The 22,702-nt window shown below is 43.6% G+C and overlaps 1 protein-coding gene across 3 annotated transcripts in view; it reads left to right on the top strand.

The window, feature by feature from the left end:
• Nucleotides 1-22,285, top strand: part of SLC2A9 (solute carrier family 2 member 9) — a 57,440-nt gene extending 35,155 nt beyond the window's left edge. For 2 of the 3 annotated variants that reach the window (XM_077934532.1, XM_028743628.2), the window contains exons 9-12: nucleotides 1,467-1,568; nucleotides 4,250-4,325; nucleotides 13,233-13,360; nucleotides 19,098-22,285. In XM_077934532.1, coding sequence (XP_077790658.1) covers nucleotides 1,467-1,568; nucleotides 4,250-4,325; nucleotides 13,233-13,360; nucleotides 19,098-19,352 — 561 coding nt within the window. In that variant the 3' untranslated portion in view covers nucleotides 19,353-22,285. The remainder of the gene's footprint in view (nucleotides 1-1,466; nucleotides 1,569-4,249; nucleotides 4,326-13,232; nucleotides 13,361-19,097) is intronic. The other variant, XR_013394293.1, reaches the window with a different exon arrangement.
• The last annotated feature ends 417 nt before the right edge of the window (nucleotides 22,286-22,702 follow it).

Below are 22,702 nucleotides of genomic sequence, written 5' to 3' on the forward strand. Positions count from 1 at the left end.
GCATAGGATTGCAGCCTCCAAGTGGGGGGGGGGGAGGTCCAAGAACGACATATTCTATGTTCGTATATCACCTTGATGAATTTATTCAAATGGGCTGCTCAGTGATTACCCAAGTCCTAAGCTTGCTTGCTTTTGCACTTCATTTGACTAGACCTGCTTAGGAACAGCCTTGATAAATATAATTCATATCCATTGCTGTCAATAAATTGTAAGATCAGTGCAGCTGAGCAAAGCTAGGCAAAGCAAACACTGAAGTCGATGCCATTGTTTGTGTTGACATTTTTTAGTCCTTTCCATGCAGAAAATTCTGCTGCTTTGTTGTCTCTGATATTATATACAGTTCCGACAGAAGGCAAGTTCCCATAGCAGCAAAGCTAAAAATGGAATGTGAGGTCATGAGCATCGGAGCAAGAAGGAATGAAAAAGCTGCACCGTTTAATTCAACTTTTAATTAATTAATGCTTGAACACATGCTTAATAGGAGGGGTGTGCTGCAGGGGCCACTAAAAGTGGAGTTGCAACAACTTACCATGGAGCCAAAAATTTAATGTGGTTTTCTGTGTATGTGATGTGCAGACATGTGTGAATTGACCCCCTGGCAGAGGCTCGGATGCCCGTAATTGCTGACGCTCTCCCTAATACTCTCTTATGCTTTCATGACACTTCTCTAAATGCATGGTTAAATTAAATATTTCTAATATAAAACATGCAGAATTTTTGAAATAGTTTATGCACAGATAAAACAAAAACACTGTGTGCCTAATGGCCAAAGTAATACAAAGTGGGTCCTCATTGCTCCATGTGTGTAGAGCCTCTGAAAATTCACTCTGACAAACAGTGGTGAGCACCATTTAGAATATTAATACTGTTGTTAGTGTGACTTAATGGTATATTAATTTGGTTGCAAATGGTGGGCACAAACCATTATTCCATTTCAGTGCAGCTTATGCAGCAGACCAGATCTAATCATGCATTTTATATATAGAAAGTTAAAACACTTGGAATATGAAAAAAGTTATCTATGTTCGAGTTTGGAGAGTTTTTGTTTGTGTTGTAAAAAGTACAGTGGTACCTCTGGTTACGTACTTAATTCGTTCCGGAGGTTCGTTCTTAGCCTGAAACTGTTCTTAACCTGAAGCGCCACTTTAGGTAATGGGGCCTCCTGCTGCCGCTGCACGATTTCTGTTCTCATCCTGAAGCAAAGTTCTTAACCCGAGGTAATATTTCTGGGTTAGCGGAGTCTATAACCTGAAGCGTATGCAACCTGAAGCGTATGTAACCCGAGGTACCACTGTATAGCATTGTGATCCAAGTGACTAATCCTAGCGTCTTTAGGATTCCCTGAGAGACATGGATCCCCATTGCCCTTAGATTGATCCGTGAGGAGTTACAAGAGTTGACCACGTAAATCCAGGATTCCTCTGGTTTTGTTAGAAAATAAGACACTGTTCATTTTTCTTCCTCAGGGCCTAGTGATAGAACGACTCGGACGCAGACCTCTTCTGATTGGGGGGTTTAGCTTAATGGTCCTCTTCTTTGTAATACTCACTGTGTGTATGACTTTACAGGTATGTAAACCTGCCCTGCTCAGCTTAAATATCAGGCAATTCTCATTGCTCTTTCTTGTACACAGTATGTGATCTTTCATGTGCAACTTTGACATTGAAGTCATGTGTGGGTTAACTGTGAATCTATTACACTGTCAGTTATTTTTGTCCTTTTAAAATTATGTTTAGCCAAGAGAAAACCAAAAGCTTCACAACTGAAATTGTTCTTGCAGGTTTCAAGATGAGACAGTTTAGGGATTAAGTGATTTAACAATAAAGTATTTCATTCACTACCCATTTGTGTAAGAGAAAAACGAGGGGCTATAACCTTTCCCACAACGTCTCTTAAGGAAACTAGAGTTATATAATACCATTTTAAACTAACCTTGGTTCTCCAAACTCTGGTTTGTTTGAACTAGGATTAGTAAAAACTATCTGAGATCAAATGTATCCTCTATATCCTCCTTTATTCTGGCTTCCATTGTGTGTGAGCATTGCTGCTAACCCTGATTGAAGAGATCGCAGAACTCCAATTCACTTTGAATTGTGAGGTTGATGTTGGTAATGCATGATTCCCAACACAACCGTGGTCCCTAAACCATGGTTCAGCATTCATTCTTCAGCAGCCCTAATTCTGTGTTTTAAATATGTGTATCTGAAACATTATATCACTCCTAGATATCCTGTTGCTTTTTGGCAATTTTGTTTTAAATATTTTGATTCAAAAATGTGAAGATGTGTTATTTACTCTAAATGTCAGGAGCCTGACATTATTAACGTTTACTTTCCAAGTGGCTATTTTTTAAATGGTCAAAAGGTTTTAAAGGAGGTCACAGAACTAAGTAGAAGTCATTTTAATCCCTGATTTGTTTCTCTCCTGTTTCATTGATTATTGTACAGCTTCTTTTGCTCCAGAGGGCATCTCTCAAACTGATGAAAGCTATAATTCTGACAGGTTAAAACAGCAGGCTTTGGGTGAACTTTCAGTACATTGTATTTCTCCAGGCAAAGTCATGATCTCCATTCCTCACACAAAGGTTAACACATATTTCCCAGGAAAGAGTTGCTTCAAGTAGTGAGCAAACATGAACATATCTACATTTTCAGCCAGAGCTTGGATGTAGTAAGTTGCCTTATACTGAGTCCACCCAGATAAGCCTCCCAGAGGCACTTTCAGGCCACCCTTTTGAGGCAGAGATGCTGAGGGTTGAAGATGGGATCTTGTAAATGCACATTATGTGCTTTATGACTGAGTTACAGCTCTTCCCCACATGTGGCTTAACACCTTCGTCATCAGACTCACTATTCAGTACAGATCAATTGCCATTCTGTTTCATTTAGATACAGATATATTAAAAATAGAAGCAGATAGGCCAAGCTGAAATGTCTTTCTTGGACAGGGTTGGATTTCAGCACAGACAGAAGAAGATTAAGGGGGTCAGAGGCAGAAGACAGGGTGAATGGCAGACATGGGGTCATGTATCAAATTAGGCAGGTGCCACAGGCAAAAACTCGGGTGGCGCTGTGGGTTAAACCACAGAGCCTAGGACTTGCAGATCAGAAGGTTGGCGGTTCAAATCCCCATGACGGGGTGAGCTCCCGTTGCTCGCTCCCTGCTCCTGCCAACCTAGCAGTTCGAAAGGATATTAAAGTGCAAGTAAAGAACTAGGTACCACTCCGGCGGGAAGGTAAACGGCGTTTCCGTGTGCTGCTCTGGTTTGCCAGAAGCGGCTTAGTCATGCTGGCCACATGACCCGGAAGCTGTCTGCGGACAAACACCAGCCCCCTTGTCCAATAAAGCAAGATGAGCGCCACAACCCCAGAATTGGCCACAACTGGACCTAATGGTCAGGGGTCCCTTTACCTTTACAGGCAAAAACTATAGTCAAAGACAGGCTGGCGATCAGCACTAGATTGGGGAGGGAGGCGAGGCAAGGTCATCCATATGGTTCTCAGTCCATTGAGTTGCTGAAGAACCCAACCTGGAGTTAGACCCAAGCAGACTGCTCTTGGTTCCTCAGGTCATGGCTGGACTGAAGAGCCATACTTCCAGCTTTGGCCACTGTATGGGTGGTGCTGCAGCATAGCAGAGATTGGGGGACTCATTCCCACCACTTGAGATGCCAGAATCTCTACTTTGAGACTTAGAACGATCCATGCAGTCTTTCCATTTTTTCTGCTTTTTGTTACTGAAGTAAGCGGTCAAGTGGAAAGAGTTCTTAAACCCAATGATATATACTGGGTTTATCTGTAGCAGTGCATGCCTTTCTGACATGATAGGAACGTATTAGTTTGTGAATGCCGTTTTGAGTAGTTATTCGCTGGCACAGAACAATAAACCTCCTATCGCCACACTTTAGGGTCTGTGTTACTTTGCAAACCAAGGAGTTCATCGTTTTTATTATTATATATTATAAATATTATATATTTATACCCCATCTTTCCCCCTGAACAGGACTCAAATAAAAACAGGAACCGCTAAAAACATAGAGAAATCGATAATAAAAATACAAATGAACACAAGACACATATATAAAATCTGTTTAAAACATACCAGTATATTATTACTATATGTTTAGTAATCTTTTTCTATAGATCTTTCATTTTTGTGTGCATGACTACAGAAAGCCTGTCTGATTGTTTGCACTTACTATAACCAGTACTTTGCACATTAATAATACCACTCCAATGTATTTTTTCAGGATCAAGCAGTCTGGCTTCGATACCTCAGTATAGTCTGCATTCTTGCAATAATTGCATCATTTTGTATTGGACCAGGTAACGATTGTTTTTCAAATGCATTTAAGTGAACTATCATCCACTCATGCTGAAGTCTGTGTATTAGGGGCTGTATATTTCCTGTTGTAGCCTGTGAATGTCCATCAGGGTGGGAGTGGTGAAACAGACGCGAATTCAATGTTTATAATGTCAATATGAAGTATGGTGTGTTGTTGGATAATTTTGAGATTTTGGGGACAGGATAATTTTGAGATTTTGGGGACAGGATAATTTTGAGATTTTGGGTACAGGAGGGGAGAGGAGAGGAAGAAGAAAGAGGGTAGATCTACTGGTGGATCTCTAGATGATCTCTAGATGATTTGCCCCAGATTGACAAAGGTTTTGGGCTCTCAGTTTAGCAACGGAAATTTCATTTAGCAATCAACAACATGCTTGTTTAGGAGGATTCATACTCCTCCATTTCAGCATAAGCGCAATGCTTTAGGGAAGCTTAACACATGTTAAAAGCAACTAAATGGCTATATATAACTTCTAAATTAGGATGTTAGAGAGTCTTTGACCTCAGGTGTAGATATGTATCTACAAGTTCCTCATGGAGAGCAGTATGGCTCTGCCCCCCCCCCAAACCACCAATTTGCATCTAGCTTTACCCCCAAATACCCCCTGGCTGAAACTCTGGGGAACCACTGCCAGTCATTGTTGAGATTACCAAGCCTGATGAGCTAATGATCTGACTTGCTATAAGACCTCTCCTCCCTTTCGACTGTTGCCCATAGACTGGCCTTCACCAAAGCGAGGTTCAACGTTTTTCCCTCCAACGTCCTGAGACATAGATTCTCAAAGGGCCAAGCTCCCGCCACGTGCGAATGCGATAAGGAGACGCCGGAGTCGCTCCAGCACATCATGTTCACTTGCCCCCTGTTCAATGTGCCACGGGCAAATTTGTTGGGATCAATCATACAGAAACTAGAGGGTACCCCACCAAAATTCCACCTTGCCCAAATCTTGCAGGATAAGGATACTCATACGACCCTGAAAGTGGCAAGGTTCCTGGTCGCTGTCCTTACCCAAAAGCGACACCAAGGAGCACTACAAGCTAACTAAGGCGTAGTATGCCATTCTATTTTATAGTATTTTAGTGTTATTGTGGTGTTTTAGCGGCTGTTTTTTTTTTTTTTTTTTCTTCCCACGTACACAAGCTGTTATTTATGTGTTGTTTTTACTTGTATGGGCCTATGGCCGTAATAAATATTATTGTATTATTGTATTGCTATAAGACAGCTTCGTATCTTCCAAGTGATTATTTTGCACCTAGCTCTGGTTGTAGTTCTGGTAAAAGAAGCAATGCCTGGAGTCTGCCTGGGCTTGGTGTAAAATGGTCCCTTGAGGAAGTTACAGTGGTGCCCCGCAAGACGAATGCCTCGCAAGACAAAAAAACCCGTTAGACGAAAGGGTTTTCCGTTTTTGAGTTGCTTCGCAAGACGAATTTCCCTATGAGCTTGCTTCGCAAGACGAAAACGTCTTGCAAGTCTTGCGATTTTTTTCCCTCCCCCCCTTTTTTCTAAGCCGCTAAGCCGCTAATAGCCTTTTAGCCGCTAAGCCGCTAAACCGCTAATAGCGCTAATCCGCTAAGCCGCTAATAGGGTTGCTTCGCAAGACGAAAAAACCGCTAGACAAAGAGACTCGCGGAACGGATTATTTTCGTCTTTCGAGGCACCACTGTATGTTCTTATGCATTTAGGTAGTTGAAGCTTATATGGTTAGGAACTGGACCGTTAACAACCTTAGGCCTGAGGGGCAAAAGTATGCATGTTAATGTTAGCTTACACTTTTCTAATAGAACCTGCAGAAATACATTTGACAGTGCAGTTCAATCCCTTACTGAAAGTTATTTTATCATTTAATGCCGGCTACAGTTTAGAACTTTCATAGTTTTTAAAAGCAAATACACCATTTTCTCTCTTTTGTTCCAAATGGTAGTCTATTTTGGTGCACAGCTTTTCTCCCATTACGACTCTGTCAGTCATAACTTCCTAATGTGTTTTGCACTCACATTGAAGCAATCTGAGCAGAGATATATCAGAGTGAAAACTTTGCTATTTTTCTTGCTCGACTAGCTATCGCTAAGGAAAATACATAGTTATATAGCTTTAAAAGTGATTTAGACAGCGATAAGGCTATCAAGCACTGATAATCATGGTGGCAATGTTCTACTTCTACAGTTAAAGACAATATTTATTTATTTACTTACTTACTTACTTACTTACTTACTTACTTACTTACTTACTTATATGCCACTTAATTACTGGAAATTATAAATGGGGAGAGTGCTGTTGCACTCAGGTCTTGCTTCCTGTAGGGCAGGGGTGCCCAAACCTTTTTCAAAGAGGGCCAGATTTGATGAAGTGAACATGCTTGAGGGCTGACCCAAGTTGTTTTTTTTACAATTTTACCCCAAAGTTGTTTAGGATTTTGCCCCAGGACATATACTCCCACCAGATTAAATCGACCAGCGGGCTGGATTAGGCCCCCGAAATGGACTTTGGACATGACTGCTGTAGGGGCATCTGGTTGGCCAATCTGGGAACAAGAATATGGAGAACATGGGCTTTTGGCCTGACGCGGGTGGCGCTGTGGGTTAAACCACAGAGCCTAGGACTTGCCGATCAGAAGGTCGCGGTTTGAATCCCTGATACAGGGTGAGCTCCCGTGGCTCGGTCCCTGCTCCTGCCAACCTAGCAGTTCGAAAGCACCTCAAAGTGCAAGTAGATAAATAGGTACCGCTCCGGCGGGAAGGTAAACGGCGTTTCCGTGCGCTGCTCTGGTTCGCCAGAAGCGGCTTAGTCCTGCTGGCCACATGACCCGGAAGCTGTACACCGGCTCCCTCAGCCAATAAAGCAACATGAGTGCCACAACCCCAGAGTCGTCTACGACTGGACCTAATGGTCAGGGGTCCCTTTACCTATACGTGGGGCCGGGACGCAGGTGGCGCTGTGGGTTAAACCACAGAGCCTTGGGCTTGCCAATCAGAAGGTCGGCGGTTCAAATCCCCGTGATGGGGTGAGCTCCCGTTGCTCAGTCCCTGCTCCTGCCAACCTGGCAGTTCAAAAGCACATCAAAGTGCAAGTAGTTAAATAGGAACCTCTCCGGCGGGAAGGTAAACAGTGTTTCCATGCGCTGCTCTGGTTCGCCAGAAGCAGCTCAGTCATGCTGTACGCCGGCTCCCTCGGCCAATAAAGCGAGATGAGCGCCGCAACCCCAGAGTCGGCCACAACTGGACCTAATGGTCAGGGGTCCCTTTACCTGGCAGGGGTCTTATGCAGTGATTAGGAAGCAATTCATAGCAACATCTATGATATATGGGACAAGCTGCTCTTTTCTTTTTTGATACATCAATAATGGTGGTTGTTTTCACTGTCACCTGTGAGCTGAGTATTATGCAGATCAATAAAGAACTTATGAGTTTTAAAAATCCACCCCAAAGGAATTATTATTATATATTATTATCATCATCTATTATTATCATTTAATAATTATTATAATTATTATTATTTTGTATAACCTCCTTCATCTGAAGATCTCAGGGCAGTTCACAGCATAAAAATACAAAAAAAAAACACAAAATGCATAATAAAAACAAGAACAAAAAGCAAACCCGTAATTCCCCCCTCCCACAAACACATTTGAAAGGACATAGAATGTTAATCAGCGACAGGCCTGGTTGAAGAGGAATGTTTTCACTGGGTGCCTAAAGAGATGTACCGTATTTTTCGCACCATAGGACGCACTTTTTCCCTCCTAAAAAGCAAGGGAAAATGTGTGTGCGTCCTATGGAGCGAATGCAGGGGGGAGGCAGGCGGGAAAAGCCCTCAAGAGCCGCACACAAGCTTCGTGCGCTCTTGCGGGCTTTTCTCCAGGAGGGAGAAGGGACTGACTGGCTGTAGCAGTCCCTTCTCCCTCCTGGGGGAAAAGCCCCCAAGAGCGGCACCCTTTTTAAAGGCTGCGCGGCTCCTGCGGGCTTTTCTACGAGGTGGGGGAATCCCCCCACCTCCCAGAAAAGCCAGGAGAAGCCGCACAGCCCCTTTAAAGAGCGTTCGGCTTCTGCGGGAGGTGGGGGAAGCTGCAGCAGATTCCCACCTCCCGGGCTCCCTTTGAAGCGGCAATGTGGGAGGGAAGCAGCTTACACTCGTGTAAGCAGCTCCTCTCCCACTTTCCTCCTTCAAAGCAACTATGGAGGAGGGAAGGAAGAGGACCATGGATCCTCCGCTGCTCCAGGCTGCAGTGGATTCCTCCTCCGTAATTGCTTTGAAGCAGGAAAGCGGGAGGGGGGCAGTTTACACTCGTGTAAGCAGCTCCTCTCCCACTTTCCTGCTTCAAAGCAACCACGGAGGAGGGAAGGAGGGGACCCATGGATCCTCTTCGCTGCTCGAGGCTGCAGCAGATTCCCTCGTCCCGGGCTCCCTTTGAAGCAGGAAAGTGGGAGGGGAGCAGCTTACACTCGTGTAAGCAGCTCCTCTCCCACTTTCCTCCTTCAAATCAACTATGGAGGAGGGAAGGAAGAGGACCATGGATCCTCCGCTGCTTGAGGCTGCAGTGGATTCCTCCTCCGTAATTGCTTTGAAGCAGGAAAGCGGGAGGGGGGCAGTTTACACTCGTGTAAGCAGCTCCTCTCCCACTTTCCTGCTTCAAAGCAACTACGGAGGAGAGAAGGAAGGGGACCATGGATCCTCCGCTGCTCACGGCTGCAGCGGATTCCTCCTCCGTGATTGCTGGGAGCTTCTCTGGGCAGGAATTCCCTCAGCTTAAGTGGGGTGGGGGAAGTGTGGCAGGTAGGGGGGTACCTACCTAGACACTGAAGCCACATGTCTCTTAGATGAAAATTGGGAGTGAGCATTGTGTGAAGTGGCTGTGGATCTCCTGCCGCAGAACTGTAGGACTGTATAGAGTTGGGAGGGCCACCCAAGGGTCATCTAGCCCAGCCCCCTCACAATGTAGGAATCACAGCTAAAGAACACCAGGCAGATGGTCCCCCAACCGCTGCTTAAAAGCCTCCAGTGGTGGAGACCCCAAACACCTTCCGAGGTCATTGCAGGGTTGGAAGGGAACCCCAGGAGTCATCTAGTCCAGCCCCGGTGGACAGCGGGCGCAATCCATCCCATTGCGCAAGACTAAAGATGCTGCGCAAGGCTAAAGAAGAAGCCAAGGCAGGGATGGATCGCGCTTGCTGCCTTGTCTTCTTCTTTAGCTGCACTGGAGAGGTTTAGCTCCTGGCTGGAGAAGTTGCGCGGCTATGGATCCCGCGCGCTGTCTTGGCTTCTTTGCTCTTTGGGGCTGGGGGGGGGGACCCGGGCTTCCCCCGCAGCCCCGAGGAGCTCTGGGAGAAGTGGACAGGCTGCGTGCAGCCTGTCCGTTGCTCTTTGGGGCTGGGGGGGGGATAATATTTTTTTCCTTGATTTCCCCCTCTAAAAACTAGGTGCGTCCTGTGGTCCGGTGCGTCCAATAGAGCGAAAAATACGGTAATGGAGGCACCAGGCAAGCCTCCCTGGGGAGAGCATCCCACAAACAGGGAGCCACCACAGAAAAGGCAGGTTCTCGTGTTGCCTCTCATGGAGGAGGCACAGAAAGTAGGGCCTCAGATGATGTATGAACCAATCTTTGACTATATGAATGTGCAGATTTCAGATATTGATATTTATAAATCTGTTGCAGTGACGTGGTTTGCATGACATGCTAACCAAACTTTGGCTTAGCAAGACCACATGAACCCGGGAGCTCCCAAAAAGGAACTTGTAGCTGTTTTGCTGCTTCCTGGTGTTTTACTCATAGTGTGAAATCCAAACTGAGGCTCGCAGTGAAGCTGTCTCCTCTCTAACCACGAGCCACAGTGTGTTGTGCAAACCAGCGCAGTGACTAAATATACAACTTCATGTTATCTTAAAATAAATTAACCCAGCAGCTAACAGCAAATGAAATGGTGCACATTTTATCTTCTGTGTGCATTTGTCTTTTTAATGCTTTGAATTTTAGGCTTAAAGTTAAAATCAGATATTTTTATGACAGCTGCAGTCTAATTGACGTGATTGTCTTTCCTTGAAGCCTCGGTTTGTGTTCCTCTTTCCATTGTGCTCAACTTTATACTGAAAAAGACAATGTGATTGAAGTGAATCACTCTGATAATTATGTTTGCTGCATTAACTTTGTGAACTCATCTTGAAGCCATCTTGCTATAAGACTCCTACAAGAGAGCTTTCCGCTGTACTTTCCAATGATTGGAACAAAATTAAAGAAAGAAAGAAGTGTTTTAGCTTTTAAAAATGTGTCTGCACAAACCTCTTGATCTAATGATCATATGTGGCTCATTTTGAGTGGGAGACTGCATAATTTAGAAGAATGGTGAATCAGTATCACCCACCCTAATAATCGACACTGTGGAGACTGCAGTTATTGCAATTGGAACTTATAATATGTAATCCTTATGTAATCATTGAAAAGTGTGTGTGTGTGTGTGTGTGTGTGTGCGTCCATATTTCAAGCTAGTAGGTGGTAGGAATGAAACAAAGGAAGAGAAAACCTAATGAAGGTCACTGATACACATGTGAGAAGGAAGCTCAGCCTTTGTAAAAGGTGAAAGATTTATACGATCTGAGGAGAAGCCAGAGCTATGAGAAATTGAAGTCTAAAGTACGAGATTGGCTCCATTATTTTCAAATAATGGAGGTTTATAAACAAGACAGGAAAATTGGCTTCCAGGTGGAGAGATCAAAATTAGAAACAGAACTGTTAGAACCCAATACTAAGAATTTGTCAAGAATGTACAACTTGTTGCTGGAATGGAATACACAAGATGAAACAGTTAAATCAGCTATGATTAAGTGGGCACAAGACATTGGTCACAACATTATGTTTGCTGACTGGGAACAGTTATGGACCACCGGTATAAAGTTCACGGCATGTAATGCCTTAAGAGAGAATATTATGAAAATGATTTACAGGTGGTACATGACCCCAGTCAAGCTTGCAAAAATTTATCATTTGCCCAATAATAAATGCTGGAAATGTAATGAAACTGAAGGTACTTTCTATCACCTTTGGTGGACGTGCCCGAAGATTAAGGCCTTCTGGGAAATGATTTATAATGAAATAAAGAAGGTACTTAAATGTACCTTTCACAAGAAACCAGAGGCCTTTCTCCTGGGCATGGTCGGCCAATTGGTGTCAAAAAGAGATAGGACGTTTTTTATGTATGCTACTACAGCAGCAAGGGTTCTTATAGCAAAGTATTGGAAGACACAAGAACTACCCACGTTGGAAGAATGGCAGACGAAGGTGATTGACTACATGGGACTGGCCGAGATGACAGGCAGAATCCGCGACCAGGGAAAAGAGACGGTGGAGAATGATTGGAAGAATTTTAAAGTGTATCTTAAGAACTGTTGTAAAATTAATGAGTGCTAAAATGTCAAGGGTACAGGAAAATGAGGATTACAGCTGTAAATGACTATGTAAGAGAGAAGGAAGGAAAAATTGAGTAATTGGTTAAACTAAGTGAGGACTTGCTGAAGAAAGTTTGAAATAGGGATGCAGAAAGGGGAGGTATGGGGAAGTCGGAGAAGTAAGATTTATGAAAAGAAGGTTTTGAAATTATACGTGTTTATGTGTTTGTTTGTTTGTGTACTGTGTATTGTATTGTCTTTATTATGTGTTGGAAAATTAATAAAAAATATATTTTTTTAAAAAAAGGAAGCTCAGCCTTTGGTTAGATAGGGGAAAAGGCATTTTGGCATATTCCTGTATATGATGTATAGTAAGATTCTCCATTTACCTTGGCAAAATGGCACTAAGTGAAGCTGAACCGAAAGCTCTCCAAGCAGAACTTTCAGCTCAAAATTTGAAGTGGGGAGAGGGGAGGAAAAAGAGGGTACTTTGAATTTGGGGTTGAAATATTTCATTGCATTCCTTACGATTCCTTACTTTTGCACCTGACAGCAGCAATAGTTCCTCTTTTTAAACTTACTTAAGCTCCTGGTTGTAGGGGCAACAGATCTCTTTGCCCCACTCAATGGCCAGCTGAATGCTCCTGAAATCAGAGAACTGCATCATGAAATAGCATCGTTCTGTGAAGCATTCAGGGGGAGGAGCCCCCCCCCCATTGCAGTCTCCATTTTCCCTGTAAAAGCCTCCTCCGAATGACCCCCTGACAAGCAGCTGCTGCAAACAGCAGCAACAAATTGTTAAGGGGGTGGGGAGAGAATGAGAGATGGAACCACTGCTGCTCTAGCCTGTGAAGGCAGTGAAAGGGCTCCAAGACTTTCCCTGCTATCCTCCAAAAAATGGACAAATGAGGTGGCAAATTCAGGGAAGACAAGACCTCAGCCCTAATGCAGTTAGCCCATTCAGAAGGCACTTTCATCGTGCTCAGCCACACATTGTTTTGCAAATTTTACCCTATTTTGACAGTTGATGTGTGATATTGCAACATAAAGGGGAAGCTTTGTTGACTGAATGCTGCAATCCTAAACGTATTTCCCCCAAATTTACATTACGTACTGTGGAATCAAAGTTTTAATGTTCTCAGCTGGTTCTAGAAGAGCAGGGCCTTAGCAGGGCTAGAGGAGCCTAATATGGGAAGGATCTCAGTTTTCCTTACATGTCATGTCATTTTAAAACTACACTACTGCTTTAGATTTTTAGCTAGTATTTTTAGCCCCCATGCAACAGTCTTAATATGATTTAAGGTGTTTTGTTAGCCATTCTGATGGCCCTTTGTTCAGACCACACATGTGGGATATAAATGATACTGTTTCTGCACCAACGCCAAGCCTATTACTAATGTATTTTAGTGAAAAGAAGTCAGAGATGGTGAGCTGAAACATGAACACTTGTGGGGTTTTTTACAGATTAGAGACATGTTTACCGTTCATCTTACCCTTGTCTTTTTTGTTGCAGGTGGGATCCCATTTGTCCTTACGGGAGAGTTCTTCGCTCAGTCTCAAAGGCCCGCTGCATTCATGATTGCTGGGATAACAAACTGGCTCTGTAACTTTGCCGTTGGACTGCTTTTCCCTTACATTCAGGTATGAGCAGTCTTAACATTAACTTAGCTGTTTGGACTGTTGCCAGAAATGGAAAGTGCCTTAATTCTCACTGTAAACCCAAAGACTTTTGGATAGTGAATGAAACCAAATCCAAACCCATACAAGGTAGCACTGGCCTTCTTTTGTCCGGTTGTTTGTAGCCCCAGCCCTGCAGCTTTTAAAGGCAGCAGGTCTAAAAAGTCTCAAGGAAAGCGAAGATGCCCTTAACAGAATGGCTACTCAGATTCACCGCTGATTCAGCTCAGCCTCCACAAGGGAGGATGATTTAAATTTACCTCATTTGTAGTTTCTGTATGTTGCCAAGTAGAGTAAAGGAGGTGGCCAGCCTTTTTCATTCCTCTCCCAAATACTGGACACTGTTGTTCAACTATTTGTTGTTGTTTAGTCGTTTAGTTGTGTCCGACTCTTCGTGACCCCATGAACCAGAGCACGCCAGGCACTCCTGTCTTCCACTGCCTCCCGCGGTTTGGTCAGACTCATGTTTGTAGCTTCGAGAACACCGTCCAACCATCTCATCCTCTGTCGTCCCCTTCTCCTTGTGCCCTCAATCTTTCCCAACATCAGGGTCTTTTCCAGGGAGTCTTCTCTTCTCATGAGGTGGCCAAAGTATTGGAGCCTCAGCTTCAGGATCTGTCCTTCCAGTGAGCACTCAGGGCTGATTGCCTTCAGAATGGATACGTTTGATCTTTTTGCAGTCCATGGGACTCTCAAGAGTCTCCTCCAGCACCAGAATTCAAAAGCATCAATTCTTCGGCAATCAGCCTTCTTTATGGTCCAGCTCTCACTTCCATACATCACTACTGGAAAGACCATGGCTTTAACTATACGGACCTTTGTTGGCAAGTTGTCTTTGTCCACTGAGTTTTCTTGGCAGGGATACTGGAGTGGTTTGCCAGTTCCTCCTCCAGGTGGATCACATTTAGTCTAAAATCTTGGCTATGACCTGTCCGTCTTGGGTGGCCCTGCACGGCATAGCTCATAGCTTCTCTGAGTTATTCAAGCCCCTTCGCCACGGCAAGGCAGTGATCCATGAAGGGGGTTCAACTATTAGTACTGTTTTTAAAGTGTCTAATCCTTATGGCTGCACAGAATACTTGGATGTGTGTGACAAAGGACTGGATCCAAACTTAGGTTTAATTGAAATCAATAAGGCAAATTAGACAAAATATAAGACCCGCTGATTTCAGTGGGGGAAAAGTACAATTAATTCATTGAGTTAATGTCCTTAAGGACGTCTTATGGATTACTTCATATCTGTTCTACTGTTGGACAATAGTGTTTAATATACTTCAAATCAGCTCCTTGAGCTCCACAGCTCCATGCATGGCTGCTTCTTGGGATGGAGGAAGGTGGATTGTGATCACCCCACAGAAGGAACGCATGTCAGCATCAGATAAGTAGGGCCAACAACAACAACAACAATTTATGATTTATACCCCGCCCATCTGGCTGTGTTTCCCCAGCCACTCTGGGCAGCTTCCAACAGAATATTAAAATACAATAGTCTATTAAACATTAAAAGCTTCCCTAAACAGGGCAAGGGGAGACGACTGCCTCAGGTGGCAGGATCCATGGGGGCAGCTGATCTGGCTTCCAAAGAATGCATCAACGGCACAGGAGGCTGGATCAGCCTCCTTCCCAATGCCGTCTCTACAGTTGTCTGTCGGGAAATAGGAGGTGCTACTGGTCTCTTTCCACCCCTAGGGAGGAAATGTTGGGGGCTGACCTCCTGGGTCTCCTGATTCCCACTTCAACCATCACATAAAGGTTGATTTTATTCCCCCGCCCTCCGTTCCTGATATAGATCTTCGCTCAGCACTTCTTTCCTGGTGGGGGACTGCTTTTGTGGTTTGTCTCAGGCGCCAAAATGTCTTGGGCCGGTCCTGTGCATCAGATACACATTGTCATCCCTATCAGATAAGGAGGGCATAAACCCAAGTAGCATATCTTAAATTTGCTGAGATTAAACCCAGTTATTAAGAGCAGAGTTTTGACACAAGACAGAAGAAGCACCCATCCCCGGGTCCTGTTTTTCAAAAGTAAAACAATTAAATATTTTTATACCTACATGCAATTAGGATTCATTTTGGCATGTTGACCCAGCTCTTATTCAGAAGAGAGAGGAATTGTAATAAGTCAGTCTTCCAGATCTTCTCGGATCCACTAACGGTGGAGCTTCTTGCTAACAATACATAGGCTCAGCTTGTGCTGAGATCGAAACTGATCTGATGAATCCTGACAGTACATTCCAGGGACTCTCAGGTCTCATGAACTAGTGAATATTTACATTTCTTTGGTATCCTGCTTAAAGGTGTGTCTGCCCAAGGCATAAAGGCTCTTTTGATCCTGATGCATGTGGGCAGTGAAGAGATGGGCTGAGCATCTATGAAAATCAAAGGATCAGAGTTTAGCATGAGCTCATAGTCACAAATGTATTTCAGTCTCTCTCTGAAAATGTGTCAACATGGCGAGTTTCAGCCCCTCAAACTGGTTGCCTGCCAAAACACAGTTTTAATGGTCAGATAAATAAAGGCGCAGTTCACATCATTATGTTCCTGATGTGATTGTTGTTTTTTTAAGTCTCCACATGCCAACAAGGAGTTAAATAGGCTCAGTCTCTCATCATTAGATGGCAGCAGGAACCCTGGTTTGTGAGGGCCCCTGTTCTATGGCTTCTGGGTATCTCTTGGTTATTGCCTTCCTTCACAAGTGAGTCTTTGAAACTGCATAGTTTGGTCTGAAGGTGAAGTAAGAGCAAGTGCAATGCAAAAATATACAGTCCATTAAATAGACACATTAACATTTCTGCTTATTCTTTTTGGATAAGCTGCAGAAGAGCAGGATATACATGCTAAATAACAGTGTGGTTTTTGCATTGTTTTATAATTCTGCATTATTATTGATCTGTCTCCAAGCATTAACAGCTTGCTTCACACCTCATTTTCTGCACATGTTTTCTTCTCTCATCCACCGCAGGATTTCTTTATTGAGATCTTTTCTTTGCCTGAAAGTGAAGAAGTGCATGAGAATGTGCTTCTCTTCCCCTTTTTGCCATGTAGACAGCGCTGGAGTGCCCAGTAACAGCACATGCTTAGGGCGCCAGCAAAGCAGCGGCACCAAAAAATTGAGGAGATTGTTTTTGACATAATTTTATTTTTCATTTTCACAAAATGCATCAAACTAATCCTCATGGGCAAAAAACAGAACTTAGACTTTCTTACACTCTACTACGTAATTTTATTTTCTGGTTTAGTATTGTTTTATGTTTAATTTTATATGGGGACACCATCATATTTTCAGCGCTTAGGGTCTCTAAAGGTCTGGCCCTGCAAATTATAGTCCATAGCAAATGGAACACCGTCCAGGCATGAGTAATAAGGCGCCTTTAGCAGCAGATGCTCACTGCTGAAATCTGCCATTTTTAAAAGTGGGTGAATTTTGCTTTAAAGATTACTTTCATTTTGCAAAAAGGAAGAAGGTTATCCACTTTCCCCCCCTGTGAATTATGAAAAGAATGCAAGGAGCCTCCAAGGATCTTTGCTACATTTGGTCAGTGTCCTAAAAGTTTGTAATTCCATAAACTTGTGAAAGTAGCACTGCCAGTGTGATTGTGTTTTGCCGCGAAGTCTTATGCGTGTTTCAGAAGCAAGTCCTACTCTTTTCAAGGGATTGCTGCCTTAATTAATGTAGTTCCGTGCTCATTGCTGTATTTCAGCATGGGTAGAACATTCTGTCAGCTTTAGTGTGGAACATTTTGAGGGTGACAAATCTGGTTACAGAGACAGAACATCTCCCTTGCCAACGCTTTATAAATTGCCCTCTCCCTAGTTCCTACCATCACCATGCAATTGGACAGTGATTCTAAGAGCGTCAGATGCAGATGCTCTCTAGGGAATTTCAGGAAGGACTTCCCCCAATGTATTAATGGACCAGGACTCCCTTTCCTTCAGGGGGGAGGACCAGGAGTCTTGTTCCTTCAGTCTCGCACAGTCAGCGTGATGCAGAAATGTAGGAGTGCTGCATACCACATATCGGTGGGATAAACTGGGTAACTCTTTGACTTTCTGTGTCAGCTACATCTGCACTTGTGTTACTTATAGACAGGCTTAAAATGCACGCTCACAGCAGCAACTTCAACACCTGCACAGATCTAGCTAAAATCAGGCCCCTGAAGCAGCCGATAACATAAAATTGCCAGCAGAGGGCTGTATCCGTCACTGCCATTGTTGGAGTGGGACAGACTTTCATTCATGTGATGGGACGTCTTTCTCTCATTGTCGACCTCCTCCTCCTTTGTGTGCACCTTCAAAATCTGCTCCAGTGGGTTGGGGCATCCTCCAGAACAGATTTTTTTTGGTGGGGGGTTTGGGGACACTGCAAGAGGAGGACAGGGAGGGAGACATTTCATTTTGTGAGTGGAATCTCACTCATTATTATTATCATCATTTATTCATTTATTTTAAATACTGCCCTTGATCCAAGGATCACAGGGCAGTTTACAGTATAAAATTAACACAGAAATACGTAGCATAATAACAAACAAAAACAATAACCCCACCGCCACACACATAAAAGGCCGTTGCTTAATTAGCCAAAGGCCTGGGAGAAGAGGAGTGCATTTGCTGGTGCCTAAAGATATGCAGTGAAGGTGCCTGGTGAGCCTCTATGGGGTGAGCATCCCTCAAGTGGGGAGCCACTGCAGAAAAGGCCCGTTCTTGGGTTGCCACTCTCTGGACCTCTTGCAGAGGAGGCACACAAAGAAAGGCCTCAGATGTTGATCACAGGATCCATATGGCCAGAGGCGGTCCTGGAGGTATTGTGGTCCTGAGTTGTTTAAGGCTTTATAGGTGAAAACCAGCACTGTGAACTGGGCCTGGAAACTAATTGGCAGTCAGTGCAATTGGACCAGGATCGGTGTCATATGCTCAAACCGCCTTGTCCCAGTGAGCTACCTGGCACTGCGCAGCACTGGATACAACCTAAGATAATAAAAAGCTGACATGACCTCACATTGTTCCAGGGCTTTGTGTGGATTTTTGAAATGTCAGCTGGCAGCATGAAGGATCAGGAAGGCACTGGTAATTTTCACACACATCCCAAACGTTACTTCACCCCGAAAATAGTTGAAGTTTCCCCCTTTTGCCACTGCTAAATAGGGTGGCAAAACTGGAATATTTCCCTGCAGCTGTGCATCTCATAAGTGGAAGGCAGCTGTGATTTGTTGTGGCACCCTGTTGGCTGCTAACTCAGTGGCAGACCTTAGAGTGCCCCAGAATATTCTACGATTGCCCTTGCTTGAAGCTTTGCCTGGTTGGTTCCTTCATAATTGAATTATTCATGTTTTAAAAGAGCATGGCTTGTACCAGTCAGTGGTTGATAATAACGACAGCTGTTTCAAACTAGTTGCATTAATTACCTTTTAGTTCACTCCTGGGTGATTTTCTATAAGGTTTTGTTGCTAAGAGCCTCATGGCTTTTGACAGGACTCTGTTTCTAAAATGAGAGGAAGCTGGGGCTGAACCTTTTCTAGAGTCGAGGTCTCTGTGCTAGAAGCTCTAATCCCAGACTTGAGGTGTAGGGGTGGCTCCTCGTTAATTAAAAAAGGAAGTGCTCTTTTCTTTATATTGTACTCACATGTTCTCAAAATGATTTCTGTTGGTTGTTTTTGTGCTATTAGTAATGCTGGTGGGCTGTCCGTTTTGCTTTGTCTTTTCAGGAAGGCTTGCAGACATACTGTTTCCTGGTGTTCGCTGTCGTCTGTCTTGCTGGTGCCACTTTCCTTTTCTTAGTTCTGCCTGAAACAAAAAACAAGACTCTTGCTGAAATCAACCAGGCATTTGCCAGGAAGAAGGTGCCTTTAGAAATCCGTGAAATGGACCAGTTTGAAGCCAAGAGCAAATCAATGCAAGAACAAGAGCACAACTTGTCTTCTACACTGGAAAATGGAGAATCCAAAAACAGGATAGTCTAAAATTATTTTTAATAGGAATATTTTTGCATCTTATGTTTTGGTCACCACAATCATTCCTTCAGCCTAGAAATTTTTTTGATCTCAATGTGGTCATAACCAGGGTTGATCTGTGGTACAGGAGATGGCAAAGTATAATTCAAAATTAACAGAAGGAAATAATGGAGAGGAGGGTTGCTCAAGGAAGTGAAACTGGTCATTGATTCGTTTAAATGTATGCAAATTCAAAACGGATAATTGTTTTCTGAGGCAGAGGGTGGTGAGTGGGAAGCAGTTGATCAAAGGGCCCATCAGCATTTCCAATTGGCTGCAGTTTCGGACCTTCCATGCTTATCAGCGATAGGAGGCTGGGTCCATCATTCTTGCTCCAGGCTCTGGAGTTTGCCACAGGGGGCCCTTTTAGGAATCACTCACTACTCTGCTTCCTTGCTGCTGATACTGTCCGCTGGACCTGGCCACTTACTTGCCCCTTCTGGGACAAGAAGCCTTTGAATGTTTCCTGGTAATTTTTCCAGTGTCCCCTCAAAATCTGAAGAAGCAGAATCTGCTGTAGTGGAAGCTTCAAAGGCACCAGACAAGGATTAATTTGATCTATGAGAACTGGCTGCCTGGCTACTGGGGGCTGGTAGCTGCAGCCAGTAGCTTCCTGCTGCCTCTCTATAGTGTGGAGCTGCGTGTTCTGTGGGGAGATCAGCTACTCTGAAAGTAATTCCCAAAGAAGTCCTGTAGATGCAAAGTTACTTCGGTGCTTCCATTAAGGGAAAAGTGACATTTCCCATGTTGATGGTACACAATCTGATCAACAGCTGCTCACCTCCTTGATTGAGCTTGTAGTCATGTTCAAAGAAGAACTGTTAAACAGGTGACTTTATATGCACTGTGCATGCTAAGGATTTCTTGGACTCTTACACCCAAGTTCATGTTTAAGGAATTATTTGAATCTCAGGTTTTTTACCACCTGCTTAATCCGTGTCATTTCCTACTTTTAAACGAAATCAGGGCCCCACTCTGCTTTTGTGGGCTATTTTTATTCAAGCCAGATTAGAACTTTTAGTGTATCAGAATAGTTTCATGAAGTGGCAGCTGTTTTGTAAATAAAACCAACTGAATCTGTATATATTTTGAAATCTAACCAACAATGTATAGCGTGTGCACTTATCTTCAGCCTGAGCCAGTCCAGGTTTAATCATGTAAATAGTTCATGATTGCGGTGTATCTGATTTAGGCTTTGTGAATTTCTCAGATCATATATTAAGCTTGATAACAGACACAAGATCTAAGAAGCCCAGCATTTCAGAAGAAAGGTGCCACAATAGGTGCCTTGTCTAGATGAAAGGTGTGTCCCTAGCCTGAAATAGCATTGCCAAGGAAGTGGTTTGTATATGAGAGAGAAAGACTTCTGATTTTTTTTATGTTCAATTGTATTGTCTTCCTTTGAATCATATTGATATAAAACTAGGATGATGGTAGTAGATTCATCCTGTTTGAAAAGTACTGCTGATTGGAGCTGGAACTTCATTCTATCCATCTATGGTTGTTTTTCGAGTGTGTGTGTGTTGTCAGTGCTGGGCTTGTTCATTTACTGGGACCTGGTATGCCTTGAGCCTTGAGAGTTCAAAACAGCCCCAGCGTGACTAGGTTGGGGCCTTGATTAGAAATGTGTGTCCAATATATTAAGATACCTGGATCCATTTAAGGCCACTGGGGTAATTAGGTTTTGTAATACAGCAATTCTATTGAGGGGTAAGATCAATGGTAATAGATAAGCCTCCGTTGAAACCAGTGTGCAGCATCCTTTTCAGTTCCCTAAAGACTAACAGACCTGTTCTCCCAAGAGAAGTGGAGCTGGCAGGTAAGGGCTTGCAGCAGATCCTTCAATTTCCCAAAGCTTTGGGCAGCTGCCCAGCTTTTAATGGGTGTTGGTGCTGTGCTGGCCTTGCCAACTTCAGCATCAGTTACCAACATTAGATGATTCCCTTACCAGACTCAACTGGCAGTCTTGTACTGGGTATGCTGGTGGTCCGTGGAAAGCCATTTTTTTCTCCAGGTCAAATTAATTGTTTTGTTTCCCCATAGTTGTGGGGAAGCTAGATTAAAGCAAGGTTCTGTACCTTGTCAAACTCTGTACTTCCCTGTGAATGCTCCCTCCCCACATATTGCCCTAGAGTTGACCAGGTAGGTACCAGGCAGCAGTCCAGATAATTAAGGGGGGGAGAAGAAGAAGAGTTTGGATTTGATATCCCGCTTTATCACTACCCTAGGGAGTTTCAAAGCGGCTAACAACCTCCTTTCCCTTCCTCCCCCACAACAAACACTCTGTGAGGCTGAGGGACTTCAGAGAAGTGTGACTGGCCCAAGGTCACCCAGCAAGAGTTTCACAGGCTCCCAATAATAATCATTGTTACTCATTTTGCTACACATTTCAGCTATGTTCAAGTTTAGGGTATGCTGGAAATACCCAATATCTATAAAGAACCTTCTAAGGTCTCACCCTGTTCCTGTGGAGTAGGCAGCCTGCAGCTTTACTTGGTTTTACTCTTTTGCTGATGTAACTTCAACAAAAAGGGACGACTGCGTTGTGGGTATTCTTGTCGGGTGTGCTTAATAGACCACAATGGAACCAATGAATGTTTGTTTTTTATGTTCGGTTATCTTTCGCAAAATTCTGAAAGGCTACAGTCCTACATCTCTGCTTACATGTAAGTAAGCACCATTTCACTCAGTAAGACTTGCATTTTGAGCAGATGGGATTCTGCTCGTTCGGGTTTTTTATTTTTCTCTGTTCCTTAGCTTCCAGGCTACTCAGGAGCCAACTAAAACCGTAGCACTGGAGCCCAAAAATGATTGGGTCAATATTTTTATTTGATCAATATTACATGTATGATTCGGGTTATTATATGACTGTAATCCAGAAAACATTAAAGTATAGCTGCTAATTTTCACTTGTTATGGTGCATGTTTTCTCCTGTTTTTGTTTTTCCTTTTTCCTTTGACACACCTTTAAATTATTTCCATTCTGTTTTGGAGGAAAAAACAGCAAGGCATTTAGTGACACTTTAAAAGACTCTGCAGTTGTGAAAGCTCATTGTGCATTCTTTGCATGCATCCAGACTACGGCTGAATTGCCAGTGTTTTCTACTTCCTACATTTCATTTGTCTTTGACTTCATGTCTTACCGTCCTTCACCCCATCCTGGTGTGTGTGTGCATGTGTGTTTATATGCACACAGCTGCAGATAACACTTGACACACCCAATGAAGCAGATTCTGGCCCACAAAGGCTCATGCCATAATAAATTTGTTTCTGTTCTTATATTATTAAGACTTTTTGTTTTTGCATTCAATTACTGTTAC

The sequence above is a fragment of the Podarcis muralis genome, chromosome 9 (assembly GCF_964188315.1).
Source record: "Podarcis muralis chromosome 9, rPodMur119.hap1.1, whole genome shotgun sequence".
Lineage (NCBI taxonomy): Eukaryota > Metazoa > Chordata > Lepidosauria > Squamata > Lacertidae > Podarcis > Podarcis muralis.